Here is a 15,365-nt window from a genome sequence, read left to right as displayed (position 1 = left end):
TGTTCTGTCGCTGTCACACTGACATAAAACCATGGTTTACCGCGTTCTTAGTCTGTATGGGTCCAGTACGCCAGAATTAAACTAAAATACTGGAATCAAACTGAATGACTCTTGTAAGAGTTTGGTGAATAAATAGGTGAACAACAATTTATAAGTAAACATTTGAGTAACTATGTCAACAAACGGTTGCGCTTCCAAGTTTGGTTGTTTGATCCTGAAGAAAGCAGTCATGTTCAAGCGTCAAGGGCTAACATTCAAGCTCGCCTTTTATCTTGTGGTGTACTTATTCTACTTACTAAGAAAGACTTTGTGGCAGTGGGAATTTTATGACAAGTATGTCAGCGTAAAACTGTCTTATACAATATTTGATTGCGGTGACGTATTTGTGACAGGGTCGGCTTACTTCACTCGTTATTTCATTTAATAGGTACAAATCTATATATGATGAACATGGTTATTCGAAAATAAAAACGGTAATTAGACTAACAAGTAATGGTGAAAGTCAATAAAAAAGAAGTCAGATAATATTTGGAAAATAGCATGTATGTAAGGCCAATCTTTTCGCGACTGTCTTACAGTGTAATTGTGTGTGTGTGTGTGTGTGTGTGTGTGTGTGTCTGTCTCTCTCTCTCTCTCTCTCTCTGTCTCTCTCTCTCTCTCTCTCTCTCTGATGAAAGCTACGAGACGAGTTGAAATGAATGCATTACAGTTTGACTCTTTAATTGGCAAATTGATCATTCATGATGCAACGGGTAAACTATCCTTACCAGTCTTGAAAATCAATGTTACTTCTAATACATTTCCTTTTCCAATTACATTTCTCTGTAAAAATAGAAATATATCAATTGGTGGGAAAAAAGCCTGATCAATATGCAAGATCCCCTTTACAAATATGCTTAATCTGAGCTAGCAGTTTGTGAGATTTGATTTGTTTCAAAGAGTCACACTTATTTATTATATCCTGTAATGTAAATTGAGATACACAAACTTCAAAATAAAAACAATTATATTATATTATTTTCAAATCGAAGACTGATAAACACAACACGTTTCGTCAAAATATGAATTGAGGCATTTGTAAGTGAATATGCAAATAAGGCTAATTTATATGCACTAATATCATTCCAAAAAACTCACCAGTTGTACACATAGCCACCTAGATTATAGACTATCGGGTACATGATTTTTTACGACTACATACAACATAATTTAATAAGCTGAAAGTTTTCAACTGCCGGTCTTGTTAATTCTATTATAGATGGCGCTATGATCACGTCGACGGAAATGAACGTACGTACGTACGTGACCAAGGAGCATGCTCCCATTGTTTTAGGGAGAAAGTACCATCTCTAATCTCTGTTCAGGTAATTATAATAGGGCAACAAACAACAATTCTTGATTATAAATAATGTATCTGGAAAGTGTTAGCTCTTTATTAATTATTTAAATCTTAATCGCTATACAAAAAAGTCATGATGTATATGCTAGAGTGATTAATAAGCACACTTTTTCTCTGCATAACCATAGTATTTCAGCTAAACTTAACGAAGGTTTCTTTAGAAAATGATGACACAGACAAGCACACAAGCAGACAGAGAATCTGATTCATTTGGGAAAATACAAAACTATTTTCAAGGTCTGTGTGTCTCACACAAGGATTGTGTGTGTCTCAAACACACCAATGCTAAGCTTTAGACAAGGAGTGTAATTACTTGTACTCGCAAAAGCTAGTCAGAACTTTTTGAAGCCTTTGAGTTTAATTTTGTTGATTTGTCCATCTCATTTGTTCACACACACACACACACCAGTACAGACCGACCGACCGACAAACGGACAGACAGACATACAAACAGACCGACAGACAGAAGGACGGACAGACACACACACACACACAGACAGACAGACAGACAGACAGACAGACAGACAGACAAGCATTACTATATCATAAGCTTCCCTTGCGGGAGCAAATTACAACAGATCTACATGGTCAATGATCACATGACTATGACTGTAAATAACCCTGGCCATATCCACACTTACTACTTTGGCTTTGATCCTGCCAATAACAATACTCGTAAAGCAATTTGACGATGAAGATGATACTTCTCAACCGCTGATACAATTATCAGAATCCCTAAAAAAAAAAGCACCAGAAAGTCAATCATATGGAATACGTCAACATCTGTCATTGGTAGAATTTCAAGGATTGGTAACCAAAATAATACCTTTATACCAGTCACGACTTTGGTCATGTTATGATTTCAAAAGGCAACAGTAATTAAGAAATGAATTGCTAAAGTCAATACAGGAAATATTCAAGGTTAGAAAGGACGGAACCAATCAACGTAGTGGGTTACTCTGTTATGGTGTCGTAAAACATTTCATGACAAGTTCTGTCGATATTGTCAGAGAATCAGTCACTGAGCTACTTACATCACACTCAGACTGACATAATTTCGTTATTTGTCAAAGTGTCAACAAAATTGCAAGCTTTCCCTCCCCTTATAGGACAAGGCCCAACGGATCACAAATATCAAGAATTTATGTTTTGACAGAGCAGACTTAGATGTCACAAAATCCTGGCCATACCAAACCTTTACACGAAGAGAGGACAAAACTCTTGGTCGTCAACAGTCTTATCGATAAAGAGCAAGCTCAATAATTCAATATAGGATAAAAAAAAAACTAAATTCTTATACTTGGGCCTCACAGCCTCCCCCCCCCCCGCCCATTCTAACTAAATTGGCCAATTGTTTCAAACCGCACAATCAATTTTAAATCAGCATGTAGTAGAATGTAGTGCTATGAATATAAAGGCAGTATGTAGTGAGTAATAATAGTTCTTTTGTTGACACTTTAGTTTATTTTAGTGCCATGCATTTACCATAGCAACTATTTTCCATTTCTCATCAATTTGATATTTTTAAAAGAAATATTTGTATTTAGGGGTACAAAATATCCATCAAAAGTAAAATCAATTTTGTAGGATGAGAATGAAATGGCTCAACAATCCCCCACTCCCCCCCCCCCCCGCCAAAAGTAAAGGAATTTAGATGTTACATTGAGGTATTGATCTCGTCCCTAACACTAAGTTGGAATTGCTCTATAAATGTGCCCGTCGCTTATTTCCGAATTGACGAAATATTATCAGAGTTATATAACAGTTTTACATGAAATTTGGTGCTGTCAATAATGTCGCGTGTTAGTCATATGAATCGATTTAACTAATCTAAATTCGAGTTGTGGCTATATATATATGATGTCATGTTAAAACCTAGGGTAGACAATTGTGTGGTCAAAGGTTGATTTTTTATATGTACCGACCGCAAAAAATAAAAGGCCGTGGCCATGTTTAATGGACTACAAGTTCAACAAGAAAACGTGTGTGGTTCAACAGAGAGAAGCATTGTACAACCAAATATGCTAATTCACCACTAATTAATTTCCATACAATGTAAACCCACAGCCATCTGGTAGCTTAACATGACAATTCTCTGCTAACTTATTTACATACAAAGTAAACACTCCTGATTTGCATGCTAAGTAAACACATTTGACTTGGGGCAGCTAAAAGTCAATGTCATTTTATTATACTTCACTAAATATGTCACACCTTTGTGGCTATAATTCAAACATTAATGCAAACACACATTAACCAAATTATACACATATTTTGATAAGTTGAGAGCTTTCGACTGCAAATTGTCAGTTTTTTACACTCAATAATAGATGGCGCTGTTTAATTCAAACACATTTCACTGAAAACACTTGTAAGATATTATGTCATCCAAATAATATATATTTACAAAGTACTAGCCCATCTAGTAACAAACCAAAGAAGTAAAATTTGTGTACAAGAATTCTCTGCATAACCATGTGTGCGGATTTCAGTTCAATTGAACGTCTTTTGAGAAATAGTGAGACAGATACAGACAGAGACTCAAATAGGAGCTAGAAATACCAAATTATTTTCAAGGCATTGTAGATAATTCCATGCTTATTGTAGGTGTTGTATTCGCAGCTGCTTCACTGAACTGTAGTGCCCATTCTGGTATTGTGTCCAATTGCAAAACCCAGCGTCCATAGGTGTTCATGGCTATATTGACCACAATAAGGCCTGCGATATTCATGAAAAGACCACTTTTGATCTAAAAATGAAGAAATGGGATTAATGACAACGTTAAATACATATTCAACTTGTATGCCATATGAATTAAAGTATCTGCAGCATGCTTTCTTTTTGCTAATCGATTGGACCATGTGGTGTTGGACTAGCTATATGAACAGGTGTAAAGAACGCAGGCAATACATGTCCCTTGGATGACAACATCGGTGTAGTATTATTGTACATGTATATGTCTTTGAAAATTATTGAGTTTATTTCAATAACTAGAGGAGTTATTCTGACCTAGCAATTCAATCGAAAAACAAATATAAAAATTCTCACTAGTTGTGGTATCTTGACATATCCACCAGTGACTACTATGGCATTTCCTAGATTTCCAGCTGGTAAACAAAACGCGAAATTCAGGCCCAACGTGATTGCTACAACGTAGTAATATGGATGGACATCCTGTTTTGCAGCCTAAGAATAAATACATATATATCAAAATTTATAACAATCAAGTTATCACATGTTTACGAAATTGCCTGATGCAAAGTGAATACATGTCCGATAAATAAATGGTGAAATACGACATTTGTCTTTGCTTCAGTATGTATAGGAAAACCCTTAGTATCATCTGAGCAACACAACTAAACTATAAAACTAAACCATCTCCACGTGTCCAATCTGACTCTCTCTCTCTCTCTCTCTCTATATATATATATATATATATATATATATATATATATATATATATATATATATATATATATATATATATATATATATATATAACTGTATCTGTCTATATTTCATGCTCTCTCGTTGACTCCCTGTCTGTCTGTTCATCTCTCAGTCTGTTTCTGCTTCTGTTCCGGTCTTTCTATCTCTCTCTGTTCAATACTATAAAAAACGAACTTTAAGCTAAACGAAACTGTTATCGACAACCCTGTGAAACAGTACTTGGAAATAGCATTTTTTATTTTAACTGTTTATTCCAGTCTGCTGTTATTTAAAAAAACACACACACAATAATTTAGGCTGAATTGTCCATAATTATTTGGCAGATTATGACAATGTCATTATGAGTGAATGCATCACACAACAATACGTACAAATCAACAATTTGAAACTGGTCACTAAATTTGTAACATAAAGTAGGATGAATGTCGATGATTAGGCATTGCCCTTACCGTTGATTCGAGGACAGGCATAAGTAATGTAAGCATCATAGAAGAACTTAAAAGTTCCGTGGAAACAGTACATATCAAAGTAGCGCTAACCAGTACAACCCAAGGTGACCAACTTTGTATGATTTCGAATTGTTCTCCGATAACTTCATCCAGTTTCGACACCTAAAACAGTAAATATAATACAAAGAGAAGGTACGTTTCTAATGTGTTTATATCGCTTTAGGGTATTGACAATGAGTGAAGGCAGGTGCAATATTTTCCATTAATCAAATGGAATTGGAAAATATGTTCAAACCAGTATTTCGTGTCATGGTTGCAATTTGATATTGTCAGTCATTTAAAGAAACAAAGGCGATGCTAATGATTAGAAATCACTTTCAAAACCCCTTCATCGTGCAACTTCTCTAAAAATAAGAGACATTAAACTATTTAGATTGGCCATGAACCGACTGCTGAACACCGGGGTAGAGGATTCTGGGTACGAGGTGCCAAGGTTGATATCACCAGTGCCCTTATCGATCAGTCTTCCTATCGTTTGTTTCAGCATTTGTTTCATGACTAACTAAAGGCAAAAAAAGTAATTATTGTGTTTCCCAAAACCAAATGAAATGTCGGTCAGAATACCCCTTCTGTGGTAGTCTGATGAAATATATACAGACATCACTGGGGAAAGACAACAGACGTGCATGAAGGTCAAGAAGACACAAACATTTGTATCGTTTTGTTTAGGGTCCGATTATGGGAAACATGCATTTTTGTATTTTGCCTAATTTTAAAAATTTCATTTTTAAGAAGTCATGGGATGCAAAGTTGGTGAAGGTGATTTTTCGTGACTTACTTGCCTTTAATTAAAGCAGTTAGGACGAAATCGGCTCCGCCTTTGTTCTCCTTTAATCTTATATGGAAATCCCAAATCTATAACTGCTTCATGAATGATCTACCCAATAATAGCCATAATATAAGTAGGTATTATAACGCCATTGAAATGACATTGTAATTATTCACCTTCATAGCTTCTGATATTGATAGAATACCACCTGCTAGGAGAAAAATACCCCAGTCTATGTTTTTCTGTACATACTTCCAATCAAGAAGTGGCTCGTATGGACTTCCAATACCTGTGGAGGATGAAAAACGTCTAGCATTTACATTCAAGGGACTCGGAGACTCCCGAGAGATCTACCACGAACACAGAAAATGTATTTTATCGATAGCATTTGCCCCTGAGCAAATTAATGTCGTCAATGTCAATTTCTAACGTTAAACCTGACTGCTATTTTCCTACCTTGGTGGAAAGTAGGGGGCGTATTTACACAATTGCAATATATTTACAGTGGCACGAGAATCATCACATTGTTAACTAAATCACAAATCAAAATAACTGCAATATGATTCACAGAAATGGTATACTTTACATCATTACTGACTGTTCCGTGCAATTTACTTGCATTAATACGACTTTTAGTCATTATGCTGAGTATAAAACTCTTTTTATATACGTCTTTTTTCATTATAAATGTACTTGCCATTTAAGTTACAGGATGGTCTTGTACTCGGTAGGGCAAAACAAATCGAAACAATACCCATAGTAATCGTACCATTCGTCACGTACCTGTAATTATAAAACATTCAGGGTGAGTATGTATTATTCAGGTAAAAGTGTTTTAAGCCGCCGATACGTGTTGTAAAGTTCGACAGAGAGTCCTGTCGTTGGTTTATATCTGATTTTGTCTTGTTTCTATTTTCTTCAAAAAAATGCTTACATTCATACGGAGACTATCATACTTTGTGTGTATTTTTAGTTTTGAGTTCAACACTGACCCAGCTTTGAAGAAAGAGGTCCACCCGTTCATAAAGCTAGGGTTCTCAAAAAACCATACCAATATAAGGCATCCAAAGACGACGAGGATCACTACTTCGGCCCATCTAGATGAATAGATATGCATGTAAATTGTGTGCAATGTAGAACATAATAAGACGGACTGACAACATACAGACAGACAACAATCTAGCGACAACTCCATATACATGTATTTATAACTAAAATACATGGAATGTTTTTCACTTTAACTTATGTGTACAAATTGCCAATTGTACCATTGCCATATGTACATTCACTATAAATAATTAGTCGATACGAAAGTTTCCTACCCCTAACTTACCCCTTCCCCCCACCACCACCACCTCATTTGAAGGTAATGTGGATTGAGATAGGGTTGTAAAAAGAAAACCCCAAACAGTAAGGATATTTCATTCATTACATTATATTGTCACTTGTAATACTTACCATTTTTTATATTTCACTGATGTTGAATTGGTGTTTTAGATCGCTCTTGTAAGCACATTGGCATGTTTTTGTTTGAAACAGCAGGTTATGTTTATTTTTAGTTTCCACAATATGCCGTACTTGCTGTGACAGATATCTTAGAGTTCAGGATGATTGATATACTAGTATGTTATTTCATATTATCCTGTCGTTTGTACCAACGTACCAAACACATATACAATAATCAACAAATAAAAAACAAGGAAATGCAGGGGGAAATCGAAATACACGTACTTTATTCTGCCCAAACTTTCATATTCTTCACGAAGGGCGTCAGTGATATTTACGTCATCGTCCCCTGTGTTTCTGTCACTACGTTCTGGTGTCTTTTTAGTGGAGGATTTTTTACGACAAGATGTGCTACAGAATAAACAAAATGTAGTACTCCTAGTTTTATCTATTTCATCTAAATTGCAAATTCATTCCCAGTGTCCAGTTATTAATGAATAACAAAGTACTGATAGAAAACAATAACAACAAAATGACATTTATTAAAACCGGTGCAAATCTCCAAACTTTGTTATCAATATTGAATAGACAAGAGAGCAGTAGTCTATGTATGCTCATAATGTATATATGTCGGTGCATCAACCCTTCTTTATTATCGTGGTTGTTGTGTCACAATTCCCCGTTTGTTCTCCAGCCGATTAGACAATCGGCTGCCGACAGATCTGTGCAAATTTGTCTTGGGTTCCGTTGCTGAGTTACAGTGGAGCGTGTCCTCGTTGTGAGGTTAACGTCCCACAGGCTGCGAATAAAACGATAACAAATTCACCACATCAACCGTACGTAATTTATATTCTCCTTCATCATGAAGCAGTACAGTTCACAGGTTTGTCATACTAGACCTTGTACCCAAGGTAGGTGTAACCAGTGCGACTGGCGTGCAAATGAGAGCATCAGTCAATCATGAGTCAGTAAATGAATTGTATATATACCATAAATCTCATGCACCAAACTTTCAGCGAAATATAAGCCATATCAGTCAGCAGTAAGAAAAGAAACAAAGTGCCGCGATACTGGGAAAGACGGGAAGCAAGATACCAAGTGTATTAATCTTTCGCAACACTGTATCAAAATATATACAGCTTATAAGCATGTGTTGACTTGTATGAACGAGGACAACGTTAGACACTAGTAGCCCAGCGATGCAACTACTAGCCGAGTAACTATAAACATGAAGAAAGCAGAGAAACGTCGATTTGCTGTGGTCACAGCAGAATAAATTAAAAAGAAAGTTGCGGAGAGAATTCCAGAAAATGCGCGCGAAAAAGTATAAGAGCATTGGTGTAATACACTGAACAATGTAGATCAACAACCAGCGACGAATTAGATTACTGGTGTTGAATGGAGAATATGAGACAGCCAATGCTTTGTCTGTGGGCGGACTCTTATTGAAAGAGAAACATTTTTTGCTGTATATGCAGCGGTCAATGATTAGTCTATGGGGAAAAGGTGTATGAGAAGCGCTACGCGGATTTCCTCTTCGGTACAAAACAGTCCGCACACTCATTATTGGCGGCCTTGCGGTATGTCAACGTCACACACTTGTTACCCAGCGATGCAAGTTGCAACTACTAGTCAAGTAACCATAAACATTTAAGAAAGTAGAGGAACGAAATTAAAAAGAAATTTTTAAAGTGGCGGAGAGAATTCCAAGAACCAATGTCAACCAACAACCTTCCAAAACAAGATCAATCTACAGATGAGTTACAAAGTAGCAATTTTTCTTTCTTATGGGGGTCGCTGGGAATTAAACTACAAGCACATGTAAACTTGGTAATTCCCGCTCACACTAACTACAATGTTGCAAACTGTCCGGAGATGACGAACTTCTTCTGATGACGTAGTACGGAAATAGCGATAATGATATGTACAGTTCAAACTGTCCGGAGATGACGTAGTTCTTTTGATGTGGGACGGAAATAGCGATAATGATTCGGTTCTCTGTACTGAAGGTACTAGCTGTCCTATGGTGACTAAACTAAATTTATTAACAAGTAATAGATAGTCAACTCGTTCGGGATGGCTATGTGCCAAAAACTCGGGGGCTACGCACCCTCGTTTATTAGCACTTGTACACCGGCGTGGGCGTTACTTGTCAAGCGACAGTGACTAATCGGGCGATCAGCCAATCAGGTGTCCGCAAACTTCCCGCTTCAAAATCCAAGGAGCTGAGAATATGAGAAATACCATCCGGGTAATGAAAACTCCATACCCGGAGTATATTAGACAGACATGGTAATGAAAAGTCAACATCCGGAGTATATTAGACAGACATTGACCTGTGCACAATAGGCTCCAACAGGAAGATGTTTGTAATTAAAAGTATCGAGTTTGTTATCAACCAGAAAGAGCTGTCAAAATGAATGATTGATGATGGCCCAACCAAATAAACGTCAATAGCTTGGTTAGTGTGTGTGAACCTTTCAGTAGCTAAGCATGTCTTGTCGAAAGCGACGTTTCGCTCAGGTTACATTTGAGAACATGGAGAGTACTGAGAGTATCCAACTTCATTGATGTATGTCTTCTAACTCCAATGTAAAAAAAATATCCTCTGAGAAAATGCACAGTACAGCTTCGCTACCGCTCGACGCATATTGGTCGGATTGTATCTGTTACATATTGGAATTCGAAAAATTAGCCGGTGTACAAAACAGACACAATCTCGCTACCGCTCGACGCATATTGGTCGGATTGTATCTGTTACTTATCATACATGAAACTAACATTTAAGTATCTTCACTAATTAAATCAGGTCTTCGATCTACTGATTGCGAGGGCAGCCTTGCCACAATTATATTGCTTTTAAGGTTGACAACACAGTTTCCTATTGTTGTAAAAGAATGACTAACTACTTACCTCTCAGACAGGTAGAAGAATGCCAGCCATGCCCAGCAGAGTAATAAACACACTATTTGCACTGGTAATGAAAATGACATCCAATCTCCAAATGAAATTTTAGCCGCTGTTCCATAGGTGCTGTCAGTGGAATGGAAACAATGGATGCATTTGCACTTTTTTTAAGTGGGTGTGCTTTAAGTAGATGAATTTGTAATAAGGCGATGAAACGATTGACCGAAATATACACCATTGTATTTTGGGATTTCTCTACCGTAATATAATTTCATCAAATTTCGAAACTGAAATGATAATTTGTATCCTTGTCCGACTAATATTTGCTTGTTTGTACGATGTTTTGTTATTATCTCTTCCTCAATTAAATGTCTTTGTAACAACTTAATACTAAGGGGGGTATTGTGTTGTTTTATGATATTATGATGATTGTATTGGCAGAGGTCCTTGATATTGTATTTCTTAAGATACCTTGACACTCAAAACAAATTATAAATAAAACAAGCATCACAAAAGTTAATACATCACACGACTTACATCTTCCAAATAATTCATCAAATTTCTGGCGATCTCCTAAAAATTGACACCAAATGTTATAGCTGCCATTAACTGTGATCACATTTGAATTTGTCATAAATATTATGGGCGTACGGTGCTACTCAGTGTGTTTGTCTATTAAATACTGCTAAACGATGTACAAATTTTATATCTAGAGTATTCGCATGCATCGATAGTCAATAATTCGACCAATTTTCCGAGACCAAACTTGTATTGCAAAGTTTTCTTCCCATGATATAAAGAAAATAACTAGCTTTTGTTTTTGAACAAAAGTCAATCAACAATCACTGACAATATAACCTGAAAAAAAATATCAACCTGGTGTTAACAGTATAATTACCATTTTACGATAATGACGCAAAGAGGCTTATATTAATAAACGTTACTGACCTTTCTAGAAAGCTGACCATGATTACTTGTGTTAACGTACCAAACAGTGATGCGGCACCTCCTATGGTTCCTGAATAAACTAGCCCGAGATAAAAGCTTGTTTGCAAGGATGAAATTTCACTTGTTTCCGGTGTGACGAGGGCCACGTTGCTTTTGTACTTAGCATTCATTTCTGTCTCTTGAGATGATATTCCGTTAATTACGCCCCTAAATATAAAACAATGGAATTGTTATGGAAAATATATACATTATAACCATGGCAATGATAGGATGTGGCAGTGTTAGGATATGGAATCGGTGGGACCATGCGCAATCACAATGAGTCAAAGTAATATGTGAATACTCCTCTAATTTCTAAAATATGCTCTCCTAACCCTTGTGAATCGATTTGTAAACTTTGCGCCCTACTTCCCATGCAATTGCACAAGGCTCATACATTTGCATACACACTTTATAAATAAGTCGTTAACTCACTCGCTAGTACCATTTTCTAGAACTTCCATCTCGATTGAATTTGAAGCATGGTCGTTGTCCTCCATTTGAGACTTGCCGTTCTCCAAGCCGTCCTGTAAGAAAATAGGTTGGATAAACATCAGAAAATATCACACCTATGCATTTATATATACTTGCATGCGTGGCGACGAGATTGTGTACTACTGTAAAGCACTACTAATAACGTAATATTGGTTGCCTGTTGGTTGGTTAGCATGCATAGTCGTTTAACACTTGAAAGCTTATTTGAGCCATCATTATACTATTTCTTGTTATAATACATCAAGGCAGAAAGTTATAAAATTGACTGTTGCTAACTAAAAGAACATTCCACAGAAAATCAAAACAAATCATCATTTCGCCATTCTTGTGAGCACACCAAGATTACCTCGAATCTGCCCTTCCTTGGACGTTTTGATGTGTTCAGTCGTTCTACGAGAGCTGTTACTATTGGTAGCATCATTAGCAACAGAGGAATGTTCAGAATCCACATCGACAAGAACCCACTTACACTCATCAAGGCTAATAATAACCTAAATATGTAAAGTAAAAATGGAGTGAAAACATCCATACATCAAGTTTAATTTTGTGAGAGCGTATCATTTGGCACTCTAAGATATAATGAAGCAATAACAGTACTAGTGTGTGTATATCCATTTGTATACATTCAAGTGTCGCAGTATCTCTCATTAAATGATAAACCTAGGTGTGCAGTAGATTACATTTGAATCAAAATACCTGCACTTGAAAGCCATAAAGTAGTGTTTAAATTTGAAAATTTGTTGATACAAATACACAGACACACCCACGTAACTGACGGACGTACAGACATTACTGTAACATTAGCTCCCCTGCATGAACCAATGTGTACGAATAAACTGGCCTACAATTATCACGTGACTGAGCTTCATGAAAAATATCATTCCCATACTTACCACTTAGGATCTGATCCTGCCAATAACAATACTCGTAAAGCAATTCGACGATGGAGTTCATACTTCTCAACTGCTGATACAATTATCAGAATCCCAAGAAAAAGCACCAGGAAGTCAATCATATAGAATACGGCAACATCAGCCATTGGTAGGATTTCAAGGATTGGTAGCCAAAAAAATACCATTATACCAGTCACCGGTAAAGGTACGGCTAGTGTTATCCAATGACAAACAACTAAAACAACAACGAATCCACATCTTGCTGCCTTCAATCAAGAAGAAATAAAATTAGTACTAGGAATAGGAAAGAAATACATACGCTGATGTTCTTTTGTAGGAAACTTTTGATAAAAATGTGTTTCTTTGAAGTTTAATTTATAGGTGATAAAGAGGGGAACTGTGGTCATATTCTATGTCTGTGTGTATTTGTGTGTCTGTCTGTGTCATCATTTTCTCCCAAACGGCTGGTTCAATTCAAACTAACTTTGGTACACATATTCTTTGGTGGTAATAGTTAGAACTGATTAGGTTTTTTGGTTTTACTAAAGCATATGCGAGAAAATTAACTATAAATAGTGTTCGGTTAGTTGGTCTAGCTGTATAAGTCAGACACGTTCCTCTGGTAAAATGGTTTTGTCCATATAATTATCCACATCTGACCGTTGGTACACCCCTTATAACCTAAAACGCTAAAGCAGTAGTACATATGTATAAATTAGAATAACAGTATTTTGCTGATACTCAGTTAATACTTGGATAAAGAATGGACAGGGGGACACAGGATATACAGGACATGAGTGAAGATTGCTGGACCTTTGATAGTGTTATAACATGACCATCTATCTACTTTTTACAAAATTACTATAACTCCATGCTATAACACTATAGACGGGCGCGATTTGTATAACTTTTTGACGACCACTTGAATTTTCAGATAGGAAAGTGGGCCAATGTTTAGGTTTTGTGTGAAAAGTAACCTATTCGGACAGAGTATCCTCTTTCACCTTCTACATACCCCAGTGTGGGGCATCTACATACTACAGTCGGTTGTTTTAATTTGTTATGTGCATCTTCCATTTTGTGTCACTACTTTTCAATTTGAAAATTTAGTTGATTTAAATTGACATTCTAGTTATCAAATAAATAGAAGACAGCATGTGCACTTCACGTGGTAACCATAATTCTTGACGACCTGTTAAAATCAGGTCGCAGAACACAAGGTTTGACACTTGAAAATTTGATGTGCACGAGTACGTCTTTTACTTGCTGGCTTCATCAAGTGTGATAAATGATCACACCTTATCAGTTTGACAATAAGGTTCGATACAAGTGTGTAAACATTTACAGTTTGTCAAAAATTTTACTTACAAGCAAAGGCCGAGATCTCAGTATGTTTACGTTTGTGTCTTGATTGACTGTTAGCTGAAAGCGATGTCATTGTATGCTCTTTGTAGTAGAAGGCCAAAATATATTCCATTGCATACTCACACTGCGATTTGTACATATATTATACCATGCACGAGCCAAGGTGACAAAAAATATGGAATATACTCTGTTCCTTCTAAGTCAGGACAACGCGTATCTATGTATGTCACTGGTGTGTTCGAAATATGAGTCAAAACAATCGAAATTGTCATTACTTTCCCCAACTTTTCTTTGATATTACTGGCGCTGATATAATTATGTTATCCCTCAATACTTTTCTTCATTCAGCCTGAAAATACTCGTGACCTAAGGGTTGTCACGACAAGTCTAGCGACTCGTAGTGACAAAGGCCCTTTAGGTCACTCGTATTGTCACCATTTGTATCTTAGGGATGGAGTACCACCTCTACACCCCTCCCGATTTTCTACTTCTTCCAATTGTATCTCCACTCCTTTACACCTGTTTCCCCTCTTCTATTCCTTCGTACCACCTTCGTTCTCCAGTTCATGTTATTTATGCGTGTAAGCCAATGTGTATGTACTTTGAGCAGTATGTACACTTTTGGTACGATCTTTACCAGATCTCATATCTTGTTCTATCTGCCTTACATTCAGATCTTTCATTGACATTAAACCTTAATTCTGATATAACAGTTGTATTTCTGTAAGTACATTTACGGGGTGTATACACAAACAAGATGAAAAGGTGGAGTTGGAGAGTAAAAGTTTACATTAACGTACCCAAAGATTTGAAAAAAAATTATGTCAATGTGTGTTATGACGATTTCGTAAAATATTCAATAAATATCGTACTATAATGTTAAAGATTTCCTTAATTGAAATTACTGTATCAATCATGATATTGACCTAGTGTTGCAATGATCTATGCGCACTCTACGCCTTTCGGTAAATGCTTGGCAGATAGATACAGTTTCCAGTGAAAGTTATAGAATATTTGAACACTCTTACCTGAGAGTCATAGTTGAAGATAAGTATAGGACTCAATAGTAATGGAGTCAGGATAATGATCAAAATATCTCGTTTGTGCCATAGGTATCTGCAAGTATCATTTGCGTTTGCATCCAT

General features: G+C 36.4%; 1 protein-coding gene across 1 annotated transcript; it reads right to left on the bottom strand.

Annotated features, from left to right (window-relative positions):
* Positions 1–3,971: 3,971 nt before the first annotated feature.
* Positions 3,972–15,365, bottom strand: LOC144439217 (Na(+)/dicarboxylate cotransporter 3-like). The gene is made up of 13 exons (XM_078128490.1): positions 15,249–15,365; positions 12,856–13,121; positions 12,309–12,453; positions 11,903–11,994; positions 11,429–11,635; positions 10,487–10,606; positions 7,859–7,984; positions 7,120–7,224; positions 6,825–6,910; positions 6,304–6,416; positions 5,299–5,460; positions 4,448–4,585; positions 3,972–4,148 (listed from the first exon to the last, which is right to left on the bottom strand). The coding sequence occupies exons 1-13, from the start codon at positions 15,363–15,365 to the stop codon at positions 3,972–3,974; spliced, it is 1,854 nt and encodes a 617-aa protein (XP_077984616.1).

The sequence above is a fragment of the Glandiceps talaboti genome, chromosome 8, assembly GCF_964340395.1.
Source record: "Glandiceps talaboti chromosome 8, keGlaTala1.1, whole genome shotgun sequence".
Classification (NCBI taxonomy): Eukaryota; Metazoa; Hemichordata; class Enteropneusta; family Spengelidae; genus Glandiceps; species Glandiceps talaboti.
The sequence above is the reverse complement of the archived record's forward strand: the minus strand, read 5'-3'. Positions and strand labels throughout refer to the sequence as shown.